Source organism: Phytophthora ramorum (assembly GCF_020800215.1).
Source record: "Phytophthora ramorum isolate Pr-102 chromosome Unknown Phyram_PR-102_s0009, whole genome shotgun sequence".
In the NCBI taxonomy this organism is placed as follows: domain Eukaryota; phylum Oomycota; class Peronosporomycetes; order Peronosporales; family Peronosporaceae; genus Phytophthora; species Phytophthora ramorum.
The window spans coordinates 2,261,406-2,283,850 of NW_027150655.1; the positions used below are offsets into that span (position 1 = coordinate 2,261,406).

General features: G+C 55.7%; 10 protein-coding genes across 10 annotated transcripts; 4 read left to right on the forward strand and 6 right to left on the reverse strand.

Moving 5' to 3' along the window:
- Positions 1 to 544: 544 nt before the first annotated feature.
- On the reverse strand, positions 545 to 865 carry KRP23_10384 (uncharacterized protein; the record flags this gene model as incomplete). Its single annotated transcript, XM_067880827.1, has 1 exon — positions 545 to 865. One exon carries the CDS (start codon positions 863 to 865, stop codon positions 545 to 547), a length of 321 nt encoding a protein of 106 aa, XP_067742216.1.
- Positions 866 to 2,790: 1,925 nt separating this feature from the next.
- On the forward strand, positions 2,791 to 3,573 carry KRP23_10385 (uncharacterized protein; the record flags this gene model as incomplete). Its single annotated transcript, XM_067880828.1, has 1 exon — positions 2,791 to 3,573. The coding sequence occupies one exon, from the start codon at positions 2,791 to 2,793 to the stop codon at positions 3,571 to 3,573; it is 783 nt and encodes a 260-aa protein (XP_067742217.1).
- A 557-nt stretch (positions 3,574 to 4,130) lies between these two features.
- Positions 4,131 to 4,582, forward strand: KRP23_10386 (viral Ubiquitin; the record flags this gene model as incomplete). Its single annotated transcript, XM_067880829.1, has 2 exons — positions 4,131 to 4,151; positions 4,232 to 4,582. 2 exons carry the CDS (start codon positions 4,131 to 4,133, stop codon positions 4,580 to 4,582), a joined length of 372 nt encoding a protein of 123 aa, XP_067742218.1.
- A 134-nt stretch (positions 4,583 to 4,716) lies between these two features.
- On the reverse strand, positions 4,717 to 5,067 carry KRP23_10387 (Small nuclear ribonucleoprotein Sm D3; the record flags this gene model as incomplete). Its single annotated transcript, XM_067880831.1, has 1 exon — positions 4,717 to 5,067. The coding sequence occupies one exon, from the start codon at positions 5,065 to 5,067 to the stop codon at positions 4,717 to 4,719; it is 351 nt and encodes a 116-aa protein (XP_067742219.1).
- Positions 5,068 to 6,635: 1,568 nt separating this feature from the next.
- KRP23_10388 (uncharacterized protein) lies at positions 6,636 to 8,201 on the reverse strand (the record flags this gene model as incomplete). Its single annotated transcript, XM_067880832.1, has 1 exon — positions 6,636 to 8,201. One exon carries the CDS (start codon positions 8,199 to 8,201, stop codon positions 6,636 to 6,638), a length of 1,566 nt encoding a protein of 521 aa, XP_067742220.1.
- Positions 8,202 to 8,855: 654 nt separating this feature from the next.
- Positions 8,856 to 10,358, forward strand: KRP23_10389 (uncharacterized protein; the record flags this gene model as incomplete). The annotated part of the gene is made up of 1 exon (XM_067880833.1): positions 8,856 to 10,358. One exon carries the CDS (start codon positions 8,856 to 8,858, stop codon positions 10,356 to 10,358), a length of 1,503 nt encoding a protein of 500 aa, XP_067742221.1.
- Positions 10,359 to 10,467: 109 nt separating this feature from the next.
- Positions 10,468 to 11,406, reverse strand: KRP23_10390 (Deoxyhypusine hydroxylase; the record flags this gene model as incomplete). Its single annotated transcript, XM_067880834.1, has 1 exon — positions 10,468 to 11,406. The coding sequence occupies one exon, from the start codon at positions 11,404 to 11,406 to the stop codon at positions 10,468 to 10,470; it is 939 nt and encodes a 312-aa protein (XP_067742222.1).
- Positions 11,407 to 13,437: 2,031 nt separating this feature from the next.
- Positions 13,438 to 13,791, reverse strand: KRP23_10391 (uncharacterized protein; the record flags this gene model as incomplete). The annotated part of the gene is made up of 1 exon (XM_067880835.1): positions 13,438 to 13,791. The coding sequence occupies one exon, from the start codon at positions 13,789 to 13,791 to the stop codon at positions 13,438 to 13,440; it is 354 nt and encodes a 117-aa protein (XP_067742223.1).
- A 346-nt stretch (positions 13,792 to 14,137) lies between these two features.
- KRP23_10392 (uncharacterized protein) lies at positions 14,138 to 15,424 on the reverse strand (the record flags this gene model as incomplete). The annotated part of the gene is made up of 1 exon (XM_067880836.1): positions 14,138 to 15,424. The coding sequence occupies one exon, from the start codon at positions 15,422 to 15,424 to the stop codon at positions 14,138 to 14,140; it is 1,287 nt and encodes a 428-aa protein (XP_067742224.1).
- A 1,442-nt stretch (positions 15,425 to 16,866) lies between these two features.
- KRP23_10393 (ABC transporter A family member 5) lies at positions 16,867 to 22,368 on the forward strand (the record flags this gene model as incomplete). Its single annotated transcript, XM_067880837.1, has 1 exon — positions 16,867 to 22,368. The coding sequence occupies one exon, from the start codon at positions 16,867 to 16,869 to the stop codon at positions 22,366 to 22,368; it is 5,502 nt and encodes a 1,833-aa protein (XP_067742225.1).
- Between the last annotated feature and the right edge of the window lie 77 nt (positions 22,369 to 22,445).

A 22,445-nucleotide genomic window follows, 5' to 3' on the forward strand; every position in this document is an offset into this window, starting at 1 on the left:
GTAGCATCCCTGGTCGTGTTAAAATTGAAATAAATGATGAAATTGCTCAAATCGATCGAGCAGAGTCAAAACTATGGACTCAGCTGAGGCTTGTGATGTCGCTGGTAGAAAACACTTTTGAGTCCCAGGGTGCACAAGGTCGTACCGTGAAGGAAAAAACGTTTTAAGAGAATCGATCCAGCAACACAACCCTGAAAGGTTCGCCACCCCGTTCTTGCCGGCGATAGTCGTCCACCATTGGTAAATAAAACTATCTCGGCACTCTTTCACTGGACTTTCATCGGATGAGTACAAGTTATCGATCCCACTTCCCCATTCATGATGGCGAGCCTCTCTTCTTCCTTCTTTTGCCGCCGATCCACGTTGTCGTACTTGGAATAGTCTATGCGAATCGTTCGTTGGCGACGCACTAGAGTATGGAAGTAACCTTCTAACGCGATACCCTCTCAGTATGGCAACAGACAGAGCCTCACAGATAAGGCAGCCTCATTCGTCACTTCAAAGCGCCTTGGGGTTGCCAAGAGTCTGAAGCTATTGAACCACATCAATTCTTGAGTTCACGCCGATTCAAACCGTCGATGCAGGGCCAGAAGACACCCTTGTTGTCAATCCACTCGTAGTACTCGCCTTCGTAGAATAAGCGCGTGACTGGTTCGCTAAGCTCACCGTCAAACTTACGGAACCACACGACGTCTTGCCTGTCTCTAGACTCCAGCTGGTCCTCCAACTTGCCACAGTCGATCTTCTCTTTGAAACGTTTGATATTCTCCAGCACGTAGAACTTGGGACCAGTGAAGCTCACGATGTCATTGATCGCTTGGATGTCCTTCACTTGGCCACAATCCCCATCTGTCCATTCAAACATGTGCAGGAAATCTCCTTCCTCTGGCAATATGCCACGATTCACACAATGTTTTAACAGGCCTGCAAGGCTTCAGTTTGGTTCTGGGGTCGCTTCGGTGGCAGCAGCTCTCGGTCATTTTGTGGTCGTTGAAACCTCCACCAGCACGTGAATCTGCTCCGACTCGGGGCGCAGCAAGCTTCTTTTTCAGCATCAAAGTCTCCATCGTACGACTTACCTTCAACGGCTTTTCCTGGAGTAAAGCCTCGATATCGTGGTGTGTGTTTTCCCGTTCCAGTTCCGTTGTGGCTTTATCGTCATCCGGTAGCTACTTGGCGCCTTTCGTGGCGAACCACAACTTCAGTTCATCTGGTTCGCACGTGATTGTTTGGGGCTTCTTCCTCATATTGAAGAGACCCACCAAATCTGTCAGCTTGCTTTCACGATGAAAGGGCTGCCCTTATTTTCCAGCTGCGAGCAGACAAGCGCTTCTTTCTTGTCTTCTCTTTCACTCCCAACACCGTTTGGAACTGAGCACAACAATATTTCTATCACTTTGCCCCAGTCACTTCGGATGCCCAAGTTAGCCGAAGTCTCCAAATAGGGTGACCAGCTTGGTCATTCATGACCTTCTCCATCATTTTCCCACCTCGTTCTCAGTGACAATGGCATCTACGTTCGCTATGAGTCCGATCCAGCACCCACGGGCCAGATTCTCGGGAACGGGGCCCATTGATCCACTCGCTATCGGTGCAGCCCGGAGACGACGAAAAGAGACTGTGAACGAGAGGGTGGAGCATATTCTGAGAGGGGCGTTGCAAGACGCTGAGGAAGAAGCGCTGCAAGACCGAGAAGGAGGTCCTGAAACACGTGGGCGAGCATTGCAGCGGTCCCGTCAATTGGCCTCTCTGTACACAACGTCGACGGATAGCAAGTTCCTTCGCTCTCGAGCAAAACGAGATGCCTCCATTCAGCGGTGCAACGAGGTGAAGGCTCAACGAGACTCCGAGTCGTCTGTACGACGTGCCAGGTCAAGAGTGGGGTCAGATTATACACCAAGTGTGATCGGAGAGGGTAACGAGAGCGAAGAAAGTGACGACGACTCAGTATCGCAGTGTCGGTTAGAGCTGGCATCGCCCATCAAGCAGGGTGTGAGCTGGGGTGGAGCGTCTTCTCCATCCCCAGTCTCTCCAATCTCAATGGTAAAGCCAGCAAAACCATGGTACGGCTGTACTGCAGCAACGTTGAAGGAGCAGGTACCCCTGGGCGTCACACTTGACGCTAAACTGCGTCGATATGGAGCCCGAGGTACAGCGAAGCTTTTGCACGGGTGGCGATCTCAAGAAGCGTTGGGACCGCTATCTCCCATTCCGCTGGTTGCATCTGTCGATACATTTGTGTCAGGGTTGAGCGGCTCACCTTCGTTATGGCCACCTGAAGCCTTCCACCCGACCGGGTCCAACCTACGCGTTACGATGACTCGTTGTCCTTCGTCTCCAATCGCAGTCTCTGTGGAAGTTCCTACCTCCGTTGATGATCAGAGCTCCAATCGAGTGGACTGTCAAACGCACACGGAGACGCAAAAAGGTTTACAGCAAAAGGCAAGACAAAAGCTTCGAAGCACCTACAACCGAGAAGTGCAGGTCGAACGGGAGGAACGCTTGGAAAACCAGCGAGATCTCGCTCAGTGGCAAAGCCGCACTCTTCATTTTGTCCCATCCTCTGAGCTCGCTGCGCATCGAGAACAGCAAAAAGGGGACCCGCATCTTCGCCATCGACGTACCCAAGCCTCGGCCATAGTGCAGACACCAGGGTATTCACCTGAGAAGCAGCGCAGCAAAGAGTCCAGAGACTTGAAGGGCAAGCGGTTCAAGCTGCGTTGGCGCTCATTTTCAAAGTTGCTTGACGTAATGCGACGAACGCCTTGTCGAAGGCCTGTGCTACAAGATATGGAGAAATTATTCGCCTTGTCCAGGGAGCTGTGCGCGCTCAATGCGCTCGGAACGTGCATGCTCTCGCGAGCTCAATTCATGCTGCTCATCACGAGGGAGTTCCCATTGTGTGATGCCAAGCACGTGAATCGCTTGTATTCGTCGTACGACTGGCAAATCCGTGACTCAGTAGATGCTCGATTCGTTCTTGGGACGATGAGAGCAATGCGTGTGCAACAAGGTGAGCCGATAGAGCTCATCTGCAACACGCTCCGTGATTTTGACGACACCACCGCCGCCAACACAAAACTTTCAGATGACAAAGCTGTGGTCTCGAACGGTGTTTGTTTAGCGAAGGCTCTGTCGCTTTGTTGTACCAGTGATGAGGAAGAGCGCGAAATGGAGAGCAGAGCCGACCTCATTTGGACCAAGACACTTGCCTGGCAACGACAAATTCTGTCGCGACGTCTGCGCGGCGGTGTCCGACTCAATGTTTGGAAAGCATCAGGGATGTCGCTTTCGCGGGTCTCAAGCTCTGATAATTGCAGCCAAGATGCCGGCGTAGCGAGCAAAGTAAGAGACTGTGAGACCAAGGAAGACGATGGCGAGGAGGACGTAGAGGACAGCAAGGAGGAACTTCCTGAGCTCAGCCAACTAGTAGATGAATCTCGCGTACCTGTGCGGCGTATCCGTGAGGCTCTCAAACGAGAGCGAGAGACGCTGACAATCTTCACTCAACAACTTCTCCAACGCAGGCACGAGTGTCTTGTTGGTGCCAGCACGAGTTCTCCGAGGCAGTAATCTCACGTGTTTTGGTTTCACGAATCAACATCCTTTGCATCTTTTTATTCACGTCTCGACGATTGATCTTTGCAAAGAGAAGGAGGCTATGATCGATAACTGCGTTGATTATTAGCATTGACGACATTGTCCGTGCAGTTTTCATGCGCATTTATCACTTAGATTTACCTGCCGACGTCATGAGCCTCGAACACGAAATACGGCGCCGACACCATAATCTGCATGCGTAGTACGGAGTTGCCGAGTGTGCGAGGTGAACACAACCGGTGTCTACATTGAACACACCTGCGAAATCTCCCAACGTAGGAGAAAGCAGCACACAACCATGCTCGTTGCCGCAACATAGCAACTTCAATCACTTCGAGCGCAACATAAGTTACAGCAAACACTAGCTGTTACGGTTCCTAATGGCACTAATCACAAAGAGTGACGACACGTCAAGAAAAAATCTGCTTGAAACTGGCAGGAAGCGTGCGGGTGGTCGCCATTTCAAGGTCAAAGTCTCACTTGGCGTCGGCAAGACTTACCGAACGAGAAGTTCCATATCCACACACAAGATGCAGCTCTTTATCCGCTCGGTGCGTGGGCAGCAGCGACTTGTTGTGCCCGACGCGAATCCCCTGACAAAATGAAAAACGTCCGTCTGTGACGTTTGCAGGATGCAGGACGAACGCTCACCGTAGCGGTGGCCGACCCGCGGGCCAAAGTTTGTGAGCTGCTGTCGCTCGTGGAGGCCAAGCAGCAGCAAAGCAGTCGCTCCGACCAGTACCTGAACTACGGGGGCGTGCCGCTGCGCGCGTCGCGGTCGCTCACTGACTACGGCATCCAGAACCACGCGACGCTGGACCTGTCGCGACGACTGCGCGGCGGCTGCTTCGGCTTCTCCATCATGTTGTGGATCCTCATCTTCATCTGCTGCTTGGTCAGCGTCTGCACATGCGGCCTGTCACTACCAGTGGCGCTTTGTCTGCTGCCTCCTGCACTGCTACTGCCGCTCTGCTGTCTTTAAGCAGACTGTCAATTAGGATCAACACACAGAGGAACCCGATTTTGAGGCAGAAACTAGCAACAGCAATAAAAAGTCACGTCGTCTTCAAGTGTAAAGGGCTCTGCATTGCTCTGTGTAAACAGAGACTGGCGGCTCTACTTGCGGGGGCCGGGGCGTCGACCGCCCTTGGCCTTGCTGCTCTTCTTCTTCTTCTGGTCCTCGCTCTTCTTGCTCAGCGCCTGCACTTTGCCCAGCAGTGGCGAGTTCTTGAGGATGTCCGGGAGGATCACGAGCTTGATCTGCGACCCACGCACGTACACGAGCTCGAGCTTGGCTTTCTGGCCGTCGCGCTGCGTGAGCACCACATCGCTGAGCTGGCAGTTCATGCTGTCCTCGCTCTCCGCCAGGTGGCCGCGGTACACCTCGCCATTTTTGAGCTCCACGGTCACGGTGCGGCCCTCGCCCTCGTGCAGCAGCGAGATGGGCACCCCCACGGTCTTGGACATGGCTATATCGGCGGCTGGTGCTGGAGCTGCGGGATTTTTGACACTGTCAAAAATAGTCACACAAGTGAAATGGGACATTTTAATGACTTACTAACAATACCTGTTACTGTTTGATAGGAAACTTATGTTGCGTTAGATTTATTGAAGCTGCTATGTTGCGGCAAAGGGAAACTCACTCCAAAGAAAGGAAGCTGGGCCATCCCTCGATCCGTGGCATCATAGCAGAGTCAACGTCCACCTTGGAAGACTGTTTATTCACGTTGGACTGAGTCTTGCGGACCACGCACGAGAGCCTGCTGGCTGGCGAAAGGCGTGCGCTTGGGCGCGGAGTTGTTGCAAGCATCACCGAGAGCGTAGATATTCGAGTACTCTGTACTCTCCAGCCGCAGCTTGCTGTTAGCCTTGATGAGACCTTGGGGCGCCACGAGGGAGTGGTCAAGGCTCTTGATGAGCTCAGTCTTGGGGTTGAAGCCATCGTTGAATATCCGACCAGCTCCCTGCCAGTGTTGGTGCGCAGCATGCGACGCTCAAAGTTGTTGTCCGACAGCCTGTCCGTCAGAAGCTCGTCCAGGGTCGCATTCACGTCCTTGCGCTTCAATAACTGGTGTGGGACTTCTCACACATGTTGTCGGTACTGAAAAACGTGTCCTTGCCTTCGACGATCATTACAACCTTGTTCGGGAACTTGACTTGATCTCGCCAGCCACTCCAGCGCCGGTAGCGCCACCGCCATCAATGAGGATACTGCCAGCACTCTCGATCTACTGACGTAGCTCCGCCTTCAGTTTCTCAGTCGTCGAACGCCTGAAGTTGTTATTCGGCTGCTTCATCGGAGCCTACCAGGGAGTCGTAGTCCATGTGCTTGACAGGTGTCGTCGTCGTCACCGATCTCCACTCGTTTCTGGGCACAAAAGCATGATTCTTAGACAGTGTATGAACGTGTAAACCCCCACGACGGGTCTTCGAGTTGGAGCACGTTGTCGTCTGGCAGCAATGACAACTACTTGTGTATCGTCGCGGTTGACTTGGACACCTCGAAACTCAAGAGATGGAGAACTCTTCGCCATGTCATCCACTGAAAACACACACCGCTCACTCTGCAACCGAACGAACGCAGACACCCTCAGCCCACGGCCGGCGAATTCTCGCGTACATATATTTCCATCGGAAGCCCCGCTGTCTGCCATCCTACGCTCGTTACTACTGCCTACATCCAAAGAATAGGAAGAGATGGCACTTCGTCCGTGCGGCTCCATTTGCTGTTGTTGGCTCTGATGAACCTTACTGCTCTAGAGGAGACTGACATGAGCCGGAGCAACTTGACTGCAACGTGCGGCCCGATAGTGTACACATTCGCGGGTTGGGCCCTTGTTCTTGAATTCTTCAGGCCGCTCGTGAGCTTCCTCACTATTTTTTTTATCGGGCTCTGGTGCCGCTTGTACGTGGACTTCTCCGCCGTGCGTGGTCCATTCGACTAAGTCGAGGCTGGAGGGTTGTGTCATTTTGCTGAGTGTTGTCTTGGTCGCTTACTTGATGTGCGTCTGTTGGTAGTTGTACGTTCTATCCGTCTATTCCACCCGCGTCTCCGGGATCCGCTCGAAGCGCCGGTTGTTGGAGGCGCCACAGCTCATATTCTTGGGAGGTCCGATGTGGATGGATCCGCGGTAGCTTCCTCCGGCGAAGTTGTTCTGCGGCATGCCAACTTGCGCCCGTCGCTCGCGCGCGCAGATGTAGTGGCCGGCAAGGCCGTCGGCCGGGATCAAGTAGCCCAGTGTGACTGTGCGTCGCGGACCCTCACGCACCGACGGCAGGCCCTGTACCGGCAGCACGGGGTCGATCTGGAAGCTCTCGTCGTTGGAGATGAGCACCAACTCGATGTTGAACATGCTGGCCACCGCGTACAGCTCCGCAGTGGTCGCCTGCTCGTCGGGCGTGTCCCTAAACGTCTCGTACCGTTCGCGCACGTCCTCTTCGTCCTGCATGAGGAAACCTGAGAGCTCCTTAATGTGATCCAACGCATAGTCCATGAGCTTGACGCGCAAAAACTGCGCGGCTGCAACCCGCCGGGGCGCCATCCCGTCCGCCGCGCCTACATTGACCACCGTCATCCCCGCCGGGTAGTCACGCAGACACTGCAGCGGGTACATCTCGTACACGATGCAGTGCAGCAGACACGAGCCGTCGGGGGGCATCCCCACGCCCACGAGCCCCAGCTGCACGAGCTGATCCTCCATCTTGGCTCGCTGCATGTCCAGCTCCGGAGTGATGATATCCGGCGCCGTCATGGCCATCATGGACCCTCTCGAGACGGATGCCATGGACGCTCGCCCCGTGGTATCTGAGACCGTGGACGACGCCGGGAACCAGCTGCCTCTGGACGATCCGGGGCCCATGGAGCCCCCAAAGGAGCTGCCGGCAAAGGATCCTCTGCTACTGCTGGCGAAACTCGTACGAGGCCCCATCTGAGGCACTGTGTGTCTCGCAAAGCTCTGGCTACCGACAAAACCCGTGCCGGACCATCGATAGTCGCTGGAGTTCGAAGCAAAGGACGAGACTGTGGAGCTACTGGAAACCGAACGGAAATCATCATCGTCATCCCCCATGACACTGGCTGTAGCTTGTACCACCGCGGGGGACGCCAAAATGGACGACGAAGGTCGCAAGTTGATGTCCTGTTGGTCGTAGTCGGCGTTGGCGCCGAAGCCCGAGTTGAAGCCCACGAAGCTCTTGAGCGTTTGGCTACTCACAGCCGCCAGGTGGAAGGCCACGAGCTGGGGCTTGTGCGTGACGACGTTGACGTAGTTGTCGAGCTCTCGGGCGCGCGCTCCAAGGAACTCGGGGCTCTTGTCGACGCGGAACAGCGCCTTGCGCCGGTACAGCGGCGGGAACTTGACGCCCTTCATGAGCGCGGCGCTGCGCTTACGCAGCTGCTCGTCCAGCTTACGGAAGGCTGAGAAGCTTCTCCAGATGTGCCAGCTCGTGCGCCCCGTAGCGTGCGCGCGCGACGAGTAGAAGGAGAGCTGCACGACCACCTTGTACTCGGCCTTCTTGCTCGAGAGGCGGTAGTCGTCCACCGAGACGGCGCACACGTAGTCGCCCTGGATGTCGTCGGGCGTCATGGTCAGGTACGCCATGCGGAGGCCTGGAGGGAGGAGGGGGAGTGACGGACTGGTACTCGGACTCTGGCTTGACGACGATCGCAAGTCGGAGTTTCGAGACGACGCCACAAAACCAGCCAGGCGTTGTTCCTACCTGCGACTTGGTACAGTGTACCGGTCCGTACCACGTCAAGGCGAGACTAGGGGATTCCTATACAATAAAACAAGAGCGGAAAATTTTGTGCTTGATAGCGGCGACCTTGCTATCAAGTTGTAGTGGCAAGATGCATCTAGCGTAGGTAGGTGCTGGTTGATGGAGTCATTTACGGCCGATGGATTCTTCTTTGGGCGCGGTTACGCGGCTCAATAGGAGAGGCGCAGTGACGTGCGCACAGATACTTGACACTTGGCGCGGTTGGGGATGGCTACGCTTTACCCCAGCAGCGCCAACGCAATGCAGCTGCTTTCGTTACGGGTGGCAAGATCGCTCGTGACTCACTTGGATACGCGGAGCCGATTGTGTGCCTGTGGGGCAATGGAGACCTTGCCTCGATGTCTTGCTTCCTCGAGCTGCAACCACCGATGCAAATCAGTCCTGCGTGTAGTCAGCGCCCGCGCAACGGCCAACAGCTCACTACTTCCTGGTAGTCATGACTGGCTTGCCTAAAACTGTAGCCATCTCCGAATCCAATGGAGACCGTCGAGGCCCAGAAGCTGCTGGCGGAGCTCCACGCGGCGGAGGAGGAGCACGCGCGCGCTCTCGCAGCCGCCAACCAAGTGCGCGACACATTGGACCGTACCCGGAAGGAGTACGAGGATGCGCGCACCGCGGAGAAGGCTGGCGAGGACGAGCTGGCCAAGGCAGCGGAGGCGCTGGCGCTTGGACTGCAGAGTCTCGACGTGGCTGCCAAGGAGGACGCGCCGTACCCGATAATCGCAGACTCGTTGGTGGAATACCACGCCAACATCGGCTGCTACCAGTGTTATTTGTTCCTAGACAGCCACAAAGACGGCGAGAAGCTGGAGGATGCGACGTCGGAGCTGGACGTCAAGAAGCTCAGCGTTCGAGTGGAATTCCCACGTGTAGAACTCACATACAGAGTCAGTGATAGTGCAAAGGACGCTACAATTGTCTGGTGCACGGAGATCGAGCGGAACGTGGACGTCTCGCAGTGTGTGGTGGAAGAGAAGGGAGATCACTGGTACCTGCGACTGCCGATCTGGCCTAGTGACAAGCAGCCGCTGGGCGGGTTCTCGTCATTTACGCAGGTGTCTCCTGTCGAGCTCCGACCGGAGAGTTACGTGTCTGTCAGTTGTCGAGGATGCAATGAATTGCTGCTTGGTGGAGAGGAGATCGCGGGTATTGAGAAGGTTTTGCCGCTGCCATCCGCCAACTGGATGGACATGTTTGACTTCTGGGGAGCTGGTATTGGCGCCTTTGAGCATATTCCGAGGGATGATATCCATGCCCAGCGACGGCGTGTGCTTGTTGGCGAGTCGTATGTGCTTCTACACGCTAGTGATTTAATAGCTGGCGCGACGGTGTCCGATCATGGGGACAAGGCGGCGGTCGCACCCGGAGATAATGCGAAGGAGGAGCGCGAGTGGGTGCCATTGGTATGTACTGCGTGCTCAGAGCGGGTCGGCTTGTGCAGTGTGGAGCAGCCGGATACTGTCCGTCTGCACAAACATTTGATCAGTGCCCATTCGTGCTTTACAGCGAAGACTGATGCTGAAGGAAACTGCAGCAAGCAAGAGCTAGAGGAGGATGTGTTCGGCAAGTATACCATCGACAGCATTCTAAGCGCCAAGCTACTGGAGATGGCGGATTCAGACGGCATTTTCCGGTTCATCTTGACGTCGTCGGGAGGCAAGCACGACCACGATCTGCATTGTGGTGCTGCTCCAGCTTCACCCGCTGACGCGCCTTCCACAGAGCTGCAGCTGCAGCTATTGAGCTGGGAAACGATGATCAAGCGAAAAGACTCCAACAAGTTTAGTCGCGTGCTGAAGGTGCTGTATGCACCTCGTCAACCGATGCCAGCGATTCCGGGTCTATTACCTTCGCAGGAAGTAACACTGCCGCCAGCAATGTGCCTGGCCATCGCCCAGCGACTTGAATCCAGCTCTACGTTGCTGCCATCGTCGCTGCGCGCGTTCAACCGGATGCACGTTGGCTACCTCTTCGCTTGAGGAAGCTCGACCCACCGTACAAGACGTCAGATCCAATGTCAAATGCAAAAACTAACTGTATTATTCCTACACGCCAGCAAGACGCGATCCGCTGCCTTCCAGCAAGAGATTACTTGCTGGGCGCCCAGTAGTCCATGATGTCGAGTGCCACCTCGCAGCTCTCCCGCACGACCTGGACGTCATCCTTGAGGTACTGCTTGAGGATGTCCTCGCACTCGGTCGTGCCAATGGCCCCCAGCGCCTCGGCCGCCTCGTGCCGCACCATGCGATGCTCACTGTCATCCAGCAGCACCTTCTTGAGCGCCGGCACGAGCACGGGGTTCTCCATCTGACCCATGACGTACGCCACCTCGTGCTTGAAGAGTGCGTTCGGGTCGCTGAAGGCCTCGGCCAGCGCCAGCGCCGCCTCCTCCGTGTTGCGGTTCCGCAGCGAGAACATGGCGCGGTACTTGGCGAACATGTCGCCGTCGTGGTCCAGCAGCACTTTGCGCAGCTCAGCGGTGGTCACGTCCTTCTCGGCGGCAGGAGCCGGGTCCTCGGACAGGTACGGGTTGCGGTCTACCTCTCCCTCGGCGACCTTTCCCTGGGCCTTAGCCAACTTGTACTTGACCAGGTCTACTGCCAGCTTGCAAGTGTCCGAGACCTCGGGCGCCGAGTCAGTGCTGAACTGCTCGAGGATGGGCAGCGACTGGGCCGCGCCGATGGCGCCCAGCGCCTCCGCCGCCTCATGACGCACCATTCCGTCGTCGAGCTCGTCCGACAGCACGCGGTGCAGCGTGTCGCAGGCTTCCTCCCGCTGAAACTGGCCGATCACGTAGGCCAGTTCGTGGCGCATGAGCTCCGAATCCTCGCGGTTCAACAGCGCTTGTAACAGCACCTGCAGGTCCTCGAGGCCGCCACGCGAGCGCAGGTAGAAGATGGCGCGCGTGCGCTTGCCGACGGGCTCCGACAGGTCCAGCAGCGCATCGCGCAGCCTCTCGAAGCTTGGCGTCGTGTCGGGCACGGGCTGGGACGCGATTGTCTCGGTCACGGACGAGTGCGATGGCATTGCGAGCAAATGGGTCTTGGGGAGCACTGCAAGTTTGGAAGTTTGGAAGTTTGGAAATGGCTACGTCGGGACTGGTTGATGCGCACTTTGGCCAGTCAAAGTTAAAGAAATGCGGAAAGAAAATGTAAGGAGCGACCTTTAGTTAATGTATCGTGCCCTCAGCCAATGAGAGCGCTGCAACATAATAGTGTGTGGCTACCAGCCCGCACTAAATACGGTCAAGTTGAAGCAGTCGCGCTTCTCCACTGTAGGCACCGCCGATTTCGGCTAGATCCTGCTGTGTTCCCTGAAATACTCTTTATGGGAATTGCCAGTCTCTACCGACTTGGCAACACTGACATGAAGCTGGTGTTGGGTATTCTGCTATTTTGCGGTGGCTTCAACCCTACGACGTAGCCGATCAAAAACCTTGCACGCCAAAGTTTCATGAAGGTCAACAGCGAGCTGCAGTTGGAGAGTGCACAGTACTCGAACACCTACGCCCTCGGCGGTGCTTGCAGCAACCCCGCGCCGAAGCACATGCCTTTCGCCAGCCAGCAGGCTCTCGCGCGTGGTCCGCAAGACTCAGTCCAACGTATGAGGACTAGATCCTCTCTTCAGTCCACATTACCATGGCATCTTCGTGAAAAAAAAACTCCAACGCAGGTACCAGCCACAGGTTGAGGTCAACTAGTGGTCTCCAGACCAGTAACGCTGGACTTACAAATAAGATCGGGTCGCGGTGGCCGCATTGCTTGTCACGCCAATGCCGCCCTCCTTCGCATCGGTTCATTCCTCATTTTTCTTCGGGCCCCAGCAAACTTTACCACAGTAAGCCCACTTCTACTCCCCACCGGCATGGCGCCGTCTAAGATTGCGACCATGTGCAGAGCGCTCTGCGCCGTCACCCCTACCTATCTACTAGCGAGGTCGCGTGCTTCACAGTAAGATTCACCCTTTCTCGACCTGAATTCTGTAACTTGTCTTACTCAATCGTTCGTGGACAGATTCCCCACTTCCGCCACCTCCGAGCTTGATGAAGAAGATTCCGCAGACGACGATGAGTGGGGCATCTTGCACGCCCCGACCCAGACGTGCCGTGTGAAATTCGTCACCGAGTCTCACGGTCTTCAAGTATCGCTTGTTCTGGCAGTCACATCTTGCTACCATGCACCCCGACTGCAACACACTCAGGCGGTGTGGACGTTTTCCTCTGTGGATAACCACTCAACTCGCCATGTTCGTTTTGTCCAAGCACCGATGTCCGCTGTTAGCGAATTGGTGTCGTCCCATTTCGGCGCATACGTGAGTGATCGATTGGAGTTTGCTGCTCACAGACACCATCAGTGGGCAGAGGGTAATCAGCTGTGCTGGTCCCCACGCCTTACGACCCTTACACCCACGGCAACAGGCATAGTTGTGACAACGTCCCAAGTACTGCATAGTGCCAGCACGAGCAACCAAGGTGCCGAAGCGTATCAAGTGAGTATTTCGTACCAGAACGCCAAAGTGGAAACCCAGCAACTAACAGAAGACCACCACCACGCTGACGTGGAGAAGTCGGCAAGGAAGATATCGAGCTTGCCTCGTATGCAACCGCTCAACGTCAATCCTCGCTATATGGACTATGAATGTTCAGCATCCTATTGCAGGAGACGCCGAACAAACGCAGAGCGTCGGTGTGCCTTCGAGTCTTCTTCTCCCGCTTGCAAGAAAGGCAGTGGCCTGATATCGACTGCTAGTCCCATCGGCAGCTGGGAGCAGATGCGATCCCGTATCAAGCTGGCGAGCTCGCGTTTATTCGCGTTCGAAATGGACCCAGCCTGGCAAGACCGATGCAAGCACAGCAAAGCTCGTCGTGCCAAGTTACAGTCAGCATCGTAACGTCACTACCAGACCAAACCTCCACTGAGACGCTTGAGTTATCGGTGAGAGCTATGCAAGCGTATTTATTTGTCGAGCTAGTGGTCAGAAGAACCATAGCTTTTATCAAGTGATCAGAACGAAGCAACTGTTTTCCCAGTCAAGCTGAATGACCAAAAACTTTGTCGATCACTCGCAAATGTTGCTCGACTCGTGCTGCATCGTCGTTGACGTCTCCAGCACCGCGAATGACGCGGTAGCGTTGTCCATCCCGAACTTTGCAAAATTGTCGACTTGTCCGACGTTCGTGTTCACGGCGACGACTTTACCCGTGCAGTTGCTGCCCGCGTAGAAGGCGATTTTGATCTGGCCATCCGCGAACGTTGCTCCAGTCGTCGGTAGTCCCGACCATCTTGCAGACGAAATGATCGTGTTGAGATACGCGCACGGCATGTCGTAGCAGAGGTTGCTAGTCGAAACACGCATGAGACGTCGTAGTCGTCTGAATTCTGGCTCCTTGTAGAGCCGGAGCTCGCCTTCCATCGCGACTGCATACTGTACGCTGCAAGCGATCATGACAACCATAGAGAAGAGCGCGAATACAGCCAGGCGAGGACTCATCTGTAGAGCGCTGAGGTGATCTTGTTACTGCAATTTGGAGAGTGGCAAGTGGTCATGAGTTGTTCACGAACACAGACACTTGAACTCTTGGCCGGGAAACTTGCGAGATCACAGTACGTGGAGTTTCCCTCCACGAGTTCGAGATCACATTCTTCTGGTTGGCCAACGCTATCGGATGATGCCAGGTATTGTAGATTAGCACCATCAGCTATTGTCACGCCGGCTCATATATTCTTTTTGAAAGTCTATTGTACAGGTGTGACCTCCATCAGCATGACACGAATTCACCTCTGAAGTAAAAATTCCGTAGACCTCGAAGCACCCCCCAAGTACGAGAGAAGAGGAACATATAAGTCGACCCGAACTCGCCGTCATGAGACAGGTCGTGCTCCTTGCCCAGTTCGCGAATGCACTGCTGATAGTGCTCGACGTTCGCTCCTCCCGGGTGCTCCGACGGTGCGTACGATAGTCCACCATGAGAGAACGATTCCGTCAGCGCCTCGATGTTCCAGCAGCTATCGGACACGATCCGTCGACGGACGCCGTTCCTGCTCAGCAAATGGGACAGATAATAGTCGTCACCCAGGAAACACGCCTTGGACATGTTGGTGACCTCAAATGCCGGCATGATCTCTTCTCCAAGCCCGAAAAACTTCCTCTTGACGGCAACTCCCCCAGCTCCCCCCACAAACGAAACACTGTTGACTCCTACTGCCAGACTACGCCCGCAGTACAGTCCGTCCTCCGCCGAAATCCACCCACCGAGAACCGCGATTGCGTCGCTCGGGAACTTGTGCGTGTAGTGCAGTGCACGTTCGCACAGCTGCGCTGGGTAGACGCGGTCGTCGTCACCATACACGATAATGGTCTCCGGGTCCTGCTCCACCAAAAGGGTTCCCAGCACTTTGCTGGCTGGACCAAAGTCCGTGTCCAGCACAATGAGCCTCAACTTGTCGTGGTACGGACTCGCCCCGGTAGCAAACGCGATGCCGCGGAACTCGGTGCGGTTCAATGTGGACGCATCGTCCACCAGCCACGTCGGGATGGCCACCTCCTTGTCTCGATACGTCCTCGGGACGATCACGTAAACCGCGTCGAATCCGTCCCCCTCCTGTTGCACTAGAGCGTCCAGCGTCGGCTTCATCTCGTCGATTCCTCGCGGAGTTGTCGTAAAGCTGAATACAATGCGGGGTCGTCCCTGCGCCCCACTCGCGGATGTGGTCGTCATCGCCGTGGACGCGTGGAAACTCCATAGAAAAATGGTGATCCACGCCACGGTCGTGGCCAAGAAGCACGCGAACCAGCGCTTGCGGGTGGTAAGCTCGTCCTCGGGAGCTGTCGACGTCTCAACGACGACTTTGCCGGGCAGCAGCTTTGCCAATTGGCGAGTGCGTCGGCGTCGACGGTGACGAACTAGCAGCGTCGTGAGCACCGAGAGCCCCGCGAGTAGCGACAAGAGCGAGATCCGAGGGATCATGACCTTCTCGGCGTACAGGTCGATGCATGAGTCCCCGAGCGTGTGCGCATTGCTGCCGAGCGACGTTCGCAATGCCATTTCTGAATCAATCAAAGGTTGTCACTTGGGCCGGAATTCCACGAATGCCGAGGCGATCGGTGTGGAGCCAATTGGAACGGCCATGCAGTGTAGGAATCCTAATTGGCTGTCGCACGCCCATAATCTGCAACGCTTCATTGCCGGCATGATCGGGTTGGCGGTGAAGCTTTGGCAATTGAAGCATGCGACAGACTCGACCGGCTGCTGAGGATTGCTGCATGAAAGATCAAGTTTTCTGAAGCACTGAGATAAGGAATTTGGGATCGTTATATAGAGAGCAGTTATAGTTGTTCAATAAGTAGATATATCCGAGAAAATGTGAACATATATCTCAATAAACAGGTGAATCAATCGAGGCCAGTACACATGTTGAAGTTTTTCCGACCTAGAGTAATCATAGGATGCTGCCGGGCGGCAGCAACCTGCACATTGTCTTCAAGACACCACCTTGCCATCGCACCAAGGGCTCCGTTCCCATTAGCTTGCCATTTGGCGAGCTGGTCTCCACCCGATCCGATCGAAGAGCATGGCACAGCACAGCAGGCGCCAGGCAATCGGCAATGGATGTGCGATTACGCGGTACAGACTGTATCCCGTACTGTACACGATTCTACTTTCTCGCCGATGTGCAACGGATACATCTGTGGGCACTGCTCCAAGCAGTGCTCGGCTGCAGCAGCAGTGCAGGAGTTCGGCCGGGGCTGCACGGCGCTGCCTTTGCCCTCGCCATCAACAATGCTAAGCTTATCGAGACTTGGGCACTTGCAGTTGGCGACATCTGCAAGTCGCTGCAATGCAAGCGTGACGAAGATTATGGCAGCTGTATTGCCAACGGCGAAACGCGTGACGAAATTCTACAGTGGTCCGTTCAGTTGGCTTGATAGCCCACGCTACGGTTCATTTTGTAGTGCATGCATTTGACGATGCTAGCCAGCCATTGATTCAGGTGACCGCTTTGACTCCGACTTGAGGTGAGCATCGCCATCGACTCACACCAGAAGCTCCTCCTACGGTCGTAAGTGCTCGGACTATTAGCGAATTCGACAATGAGCTTTTTCAATGTCATACATGTAGCGAGCGACCCGAGGCGTTATCGGCACAGTGTAGTCCCAATGAGCTCTCAATTCGAGTCGGCAATAACGCCGTTAGACGGCAGTCAGTCCAACGCATCAAGTAAACGGGGCGGCAGAAGTGGACAGGGGCGACGCGGTGTCCGTAAAAAGCCTACTTAGTCATATTGGTACCTCATAACGGGTACCTACAATTCCATCTAACGATATTACTACTTGTAAAAGGCTACCAATTATTCCAACAACCTCTTTCGTTTTCCCCACACCTCCCAACAACACTGCCATCACCTTGATTACGTAATGTACTCGCATTTTAATCAATCTCAGCAGCTGAACCTGTCAGCTCACTCTGGAATTCGATTTGCAGCGGCCATGGCAGACGCTGGAGGATCGTCGGACGACGCCGAGAGCGCCACCCTCACGGCGCTCTCCGACTGCGTGGCCACCGTCCTGGAGAACGACATCTCCTACGGACTGTGCGTCACCAACTCGGGGCTCTTCGACCTGGTGCCGTCGCAGCTCCAGGGCAACAATACCAATGCCTCCTCCTCCTCCTCCTCTTCTTCCTCCTCCAATGAATTCAACGGGGACTCAGTGTGCCGCATCCTGTGTTCCAAACTCTCGACGTCCGCCTCCTCCTCGTGCTGTGACGCGGCCGCCTCGCTCCAGTCCTGCAACACGACGTCGTCGGCCGTCACGTCCTGCAAAGAGCTCTTTGACAGCGTCTTCACGTACCAGAACGAGTGCGACGGAGGCCTCTCCTCCGCTAATACAATATTAATTGCCGTCGTGGTCGTCGTGGTCGCCGTTGCGGCATCCTTCGCGCTGCTCTCGAGATGCTACGGTCGCAGCCAGGGACTTGCAGCCAAAGTGGCGGCCACCTGCAGACAAATCGCCAATTTGGTGTGGAAGAACTTGGTGCTGCGACGTCGACGTCCCGTGTCGTTGGCCTTGGAGATCTTACTGCCCGTGCTGTTGGCCTCAGCGCTCTTGGTGCTGGCCAATCTCGACAACTTCGCGGGAGGGTGGAGGGCCTCGTGGTTCACGTCGGAAGCTGCGGTGCTCGACGCGAACGAGACGCTCATTTGCAGCGACGTGGTGGTGTGGGGGCTCGAGACGATTGGAGGACCGTCGTCCACCATGACATCCTTCTTCTCAGGGGGGCAGTCGGTGCTGGGGCTCTTCTTCTTGGTGAGTTACATCAAGTTTGTGTCCACGACCACGACCACGATGGTCATTGAGAAGGAGAACAGGCTGCGGGAGGTCATGAAGATCATGGGACTGTCGGATGCCACGCTGCTCTGCTCCTGGTGTGTCACGACGGCACTGCTGTCGACGCCTTTGGCGTTCGCGATCGCTGCGGAGCTCAAATACGGCAACGTGTTCCCCACGACCGAGTACGCGACGCTCGTGTTCCTCTTCTGGACGCTCAGTGTGGCGATCACGGCCTTCTCGTACTTCGTCGCGCCCTTCTTCAACAAGTCTCGGACGGCGGCTATTGCGTCCGTGTTGCTCTGGCTTATTCTGTTCTTCCCCTACTTCGCAGTGCAGTCCGCTGATACAAATGGACCGAGATACTGGGCTGCCTTGGCGCCGCCGACTGCGTTCGCGCTGGCGATAGACGAGATCCTGCGTCGTGCTCAACGCGGGACGGGATTTGCCTATTCTGTCGGCCTTCGAGAGGAGCCCGTGACAGTGCCAAGCGCCTTCAGGATGAGCCTGTTCCTCATTCTCGACTCCGCCATTCTTGTGGCGCTGGGATGGTACTTGGAGCAGGTCCTGCCGCAGCAATACGGCATAAGGAAGCCGTGGTACTTCTTGTTCACGAAAAGCTACTGGTTTAACAAGATTGATCACGAACCAGCAAGCGCTGAGGAGCACACAACTCCGTCGCTGTCTCCTCAAGCAGGTGGAGTCTACACACAGCTTACTGACGGAAAGATCACGGTCCAGACGCTGGAAGTTGAGCCTGGAAATGCATACGTGGAGCCCGTCAATGCAACGTTGGCAGTGCAAGAACGCAATGGCACCTGCCTACAGATTCGCGGACTGCGAAAAGTGTTCCCGCTCGAAGAAGACGGCGAGGAGCACGTGGCTGTTGCTGGATTGGATCTGGCCATGTACAGCGGTCAGATCACTGCTTTGCTCGGACACAATGGAGCTGGCAAGACGACGATCATCTCGATGCTGACGGGTCTGATCCCGCCGACGGCAGGAGATGCGACCTTGTACGGGTGCTCCATCAAGCGAGACTTCCACGAGCTGCGGCGCGTGATTGGTATTTGTCCTCAGCACGACGTGCTGTTTCAGGATCTGACTGTAGAGGAACACATGCTGCTCTTCGGCACGATGAAGCAGGTGCCACGCCACAAACTCCAGAGCAGCGTGGACAAAATGATTGAGGACGTTGGACTGACGGAGATTCGGAACGCGCTCGCGAAGACGCTCTCAGGCGGTCAAAAGCGCAAGCTCAGTGTTGCCCTCGCGTTCCTTGGGGGCAGCAAACTGGTGTTTTTGGACGAGCCCACGTCAGGCATGGACCCATACTCTCGGCGTTTCACGTGGAACTTGCTCCAGCAGAGCCGAGAGGACCGCGTCATTGTCTTGACGACGCACTTCATGGACGAGGCTGACATCCTCGGCGACCGTATCGCAATCCTGGCTGACGGTCAACTGCGGTGTGCCGGATCATCGCTGTTCCTCAAGAACCGCTTCGGTGCCGGATACAACCTGACAATGATCAAGACTTCGAATGGCTCGTGTGACGTACACTTGGTGCAAAGCTTTCTCAAGAAGTACGTTCCTGGCGTCAAGTGTCTAAGTAGTTCTGGGTCGGAGCTTGTGTTCCAGTTGCCGACGGCATCGTCAGAGGCGTTTCCTGCTATGCTCGAGCACCTGGATGCTGAAATGCACGAGCTTGGTGTGCAGCAGTACGGCATTTCGGTGACAACTCTGGAGGAAGTCTTCCTGCGTATTTCCCAGGACCATGACCAGCAGCAAGAGCAGCACGAAGCAGATGGAGAGGCCGTGTCCTCCCTATTGGAGCGAAAACCCTCGGCTTCGGTGGTGGGTCGTACATCCCTGAAGCTGGTATCGGCAACAGGTGTGGTGAATTTGCCATCGACTGCTCCACCGATCACCGAGCCTACGATGTGGATGCAGTACGTGGCACTGATGAAGAAGCGTTTCCAGATTGCCAAGCGTGACAAGAAGACGTTGGCGTACTCGGTGGGTATTCCGCTCATCTTCCTGATCATCCTCGCAATTCTCCCAGAGATCCAAGTGGCGGACTTCATTCCCAACTACACGTCGAATCTCCCCACGGATGCGCAACAAAGCCAATGCGCTGCGTCAACCAACTTCAGCAGTCTGGTGGACGCAGATTACAACGTTTCGTCATGCATGAGCTTCCGTGGCTTCGACTACTGCACGCTCGGCGTCATCGACTGCGACGTCAACGTGTGTTGCGATGCGGCCAACATCGCCTCGCCATGGTATCCGTGCAACACGTGTGGGTCGTCGCCATGCTACAACAACAACTGCCTCGCGAAGAACAACGCGAAGCTGCAAGTGACACTCAACGGCTTCTTGATAGCGCTCGTTGTGATGTTGGCATTCGCCTTCATCCCTGCAGCTATCGTGGCGTTTGTCGTCCGTGAGAAAGACCCCATCCAGAACGCCAAGAGCTTGCAGCTGATCAGTGGCGCCAATGTGTCTGCGTACTGGATGGCGAACTGGACACATGATCTCCTGCTCACGATCATCCCGATTGTGGCTGCTGCGATTATTATCCCGTTGTCGATGGTACCAAGTGGAGCGGCGAATGCTAGCTCCGCCGATGTGTTTGCCGTCATTGTGCTTGTGATCGCGCACGTCTGGGCGATTATTCCACTAGCGTATCTGTTTTCGAGGCGGTATGTGAAGCACGCTGTTGCCCAGACGGCGCTGCTCGTGTTCGCCTTGGGCACGGGCGGCTTGCTGAGTATCTTCTCGTTCATGTGCCGCATCGTCAACTTCACCATCTCGGGCTCTTTGACGCTTTCGTCACTCGACCAGAACTACTTTCGATGGATCTTCATGATTTTCCCGGGCTACACGCTGAACAACGGCATCTTCGAGCTGGCCACGCGCAAAGTGAGTCGTCGGGCGATGTTCGGCTCGGCTCGCTGGCTTCAGGCGTCTCCGTCCTTCTTCGGTCTGTTCGAAGGTTTGGGCAAAGAAGAGTGCATGGAGTGCTGGGACCGAAACGATCCCTCTTGCTGTGTGCGGCAGCCGTTCGATTTGGAGATTGTTGGCGCGCCGCTGATGTACACGGTGGTCGAGGCTGTTGTGTTGTCTGTGCTTGTGTTCGTGCTGGAGAACCGATCGGTTCGGTGGAACCAGACTGGAGCGAGCCAAGACGAGAAAGCGGTTCATAGCGCGGTTGGTGTGGATGCTGCCGACACAGCGGACGAAGAAGAGGACGACGACGTGCAGTGTGAGCGACAACGCGTGGAGCATGAGGCTCCGCAGACGAACGATCTTGTGTTCATTCGTAACTTAAGACAGCAGTACGCTGGCAAGCCGCGAGCCAAGGTCGCACTGAAGGACTTGTGCCTATCCATCCAGAGCGGCGAATGCTTCGGCTACCTTGGTATCAACGGTGCCGGTAAGTCAACTACGATGGCTGTGCTGACAGGTCAGCTAGCACCCACACAAGGCTTCGTCACTTTGAGCGGGTTCGATCTGTCAACCAGTTCGGCGGCTGCACGGAAGACCATGGGCTACTGCCCTCAGTTTGACGCACTGCACGACCTGCTGACCGTGAAAGAGCAGCTGGAGTTGTACGCTCGGATCAAGGGCATTCCCGAGGCTTTCGTGAATACCGCAGTGGACGAACAGATCCAGGAGCTGGGTCTCTCGAAGTACCGCGACAAGCTCACACAGGGTCTCAGCGGCGGCAACAAACGGAAGGTATCGACGGCCATCGCATTGCTTGGTCGTCCACGTGTCGTCTTCCTGGATGAGCCGTCGACAGGCGTGGATCCGAGCTCTCGTCGAAAGATGTGGGACGTCATCGCCCGCGTGTGCTCGACTGACAAGGATGACAACCGTGATGGCGGCGCCTGTGTCGTCCTTACCACCCACAGCATGGAGGAATGCGAGGCACTTTGCTCTCGAGTGGGCATCCTCGTGAGCGGGCGACTCAAATGTCTTGGTAGCGTCGAGCACCTCAAACAGAAGTTTGGTCGGGGTTACACTGTGGAAATCACCCTTCGCGCGTTGACAAGCTCAGTGAATGCCGATAACACGGAGCTGAAGAGTGTGACGGATCAAGTGCTGGCGTTCCTCTCTGCCGAACGGAGTCTGTCAGCACGTCGCAGTGAGAGAAGCAGTCAACGACAGAGCTCAATCAACACCGCCACCAACGGCGGGGCGAAGGTCACGTCCGCCAACATCCAAGAGCTGTGCATAGTCCTCGGTGCTCCAGAACGTGGTAGTAGCATTTTGGACCACACCGGCACAGGTTGGTTGCTTGGCAGTCAGCTGGAAGCGCAGGGTGCGATCTCCGTCGACAGCTTCTGTTCGTGGTGGGTCTCCGAAACCCACGGCGAGAAGCTGCAGAAGTTTTTCCACGATAAGTTCCCGGGTAGTGTCCTCGCAGAGCAGCAAGGTGAGCACTTCCGTTTCCAGGTGCCCAAGCTCCGACCGGATAGCTCCGACGGCAGTGCAGCGTTGCGTCCGGCCGAGATTTTCCGCGCGCTCGAGCACACGCGCTCAGACCTCAACGTGGACGAGTACAGCGTGAGTGAAACTGCACTGGAGCACATTTTTAACAACATGGCGGCGCAGCAGGACGAGGAGAAGGGCGTCGCACACGGCATGTATCAGTGATGAGCAATTGAACCTAAGTAATATTCTCGTTGATTCTTCTCGTCGGATGAACTTGTACTTCATTTTAATGAGTACAA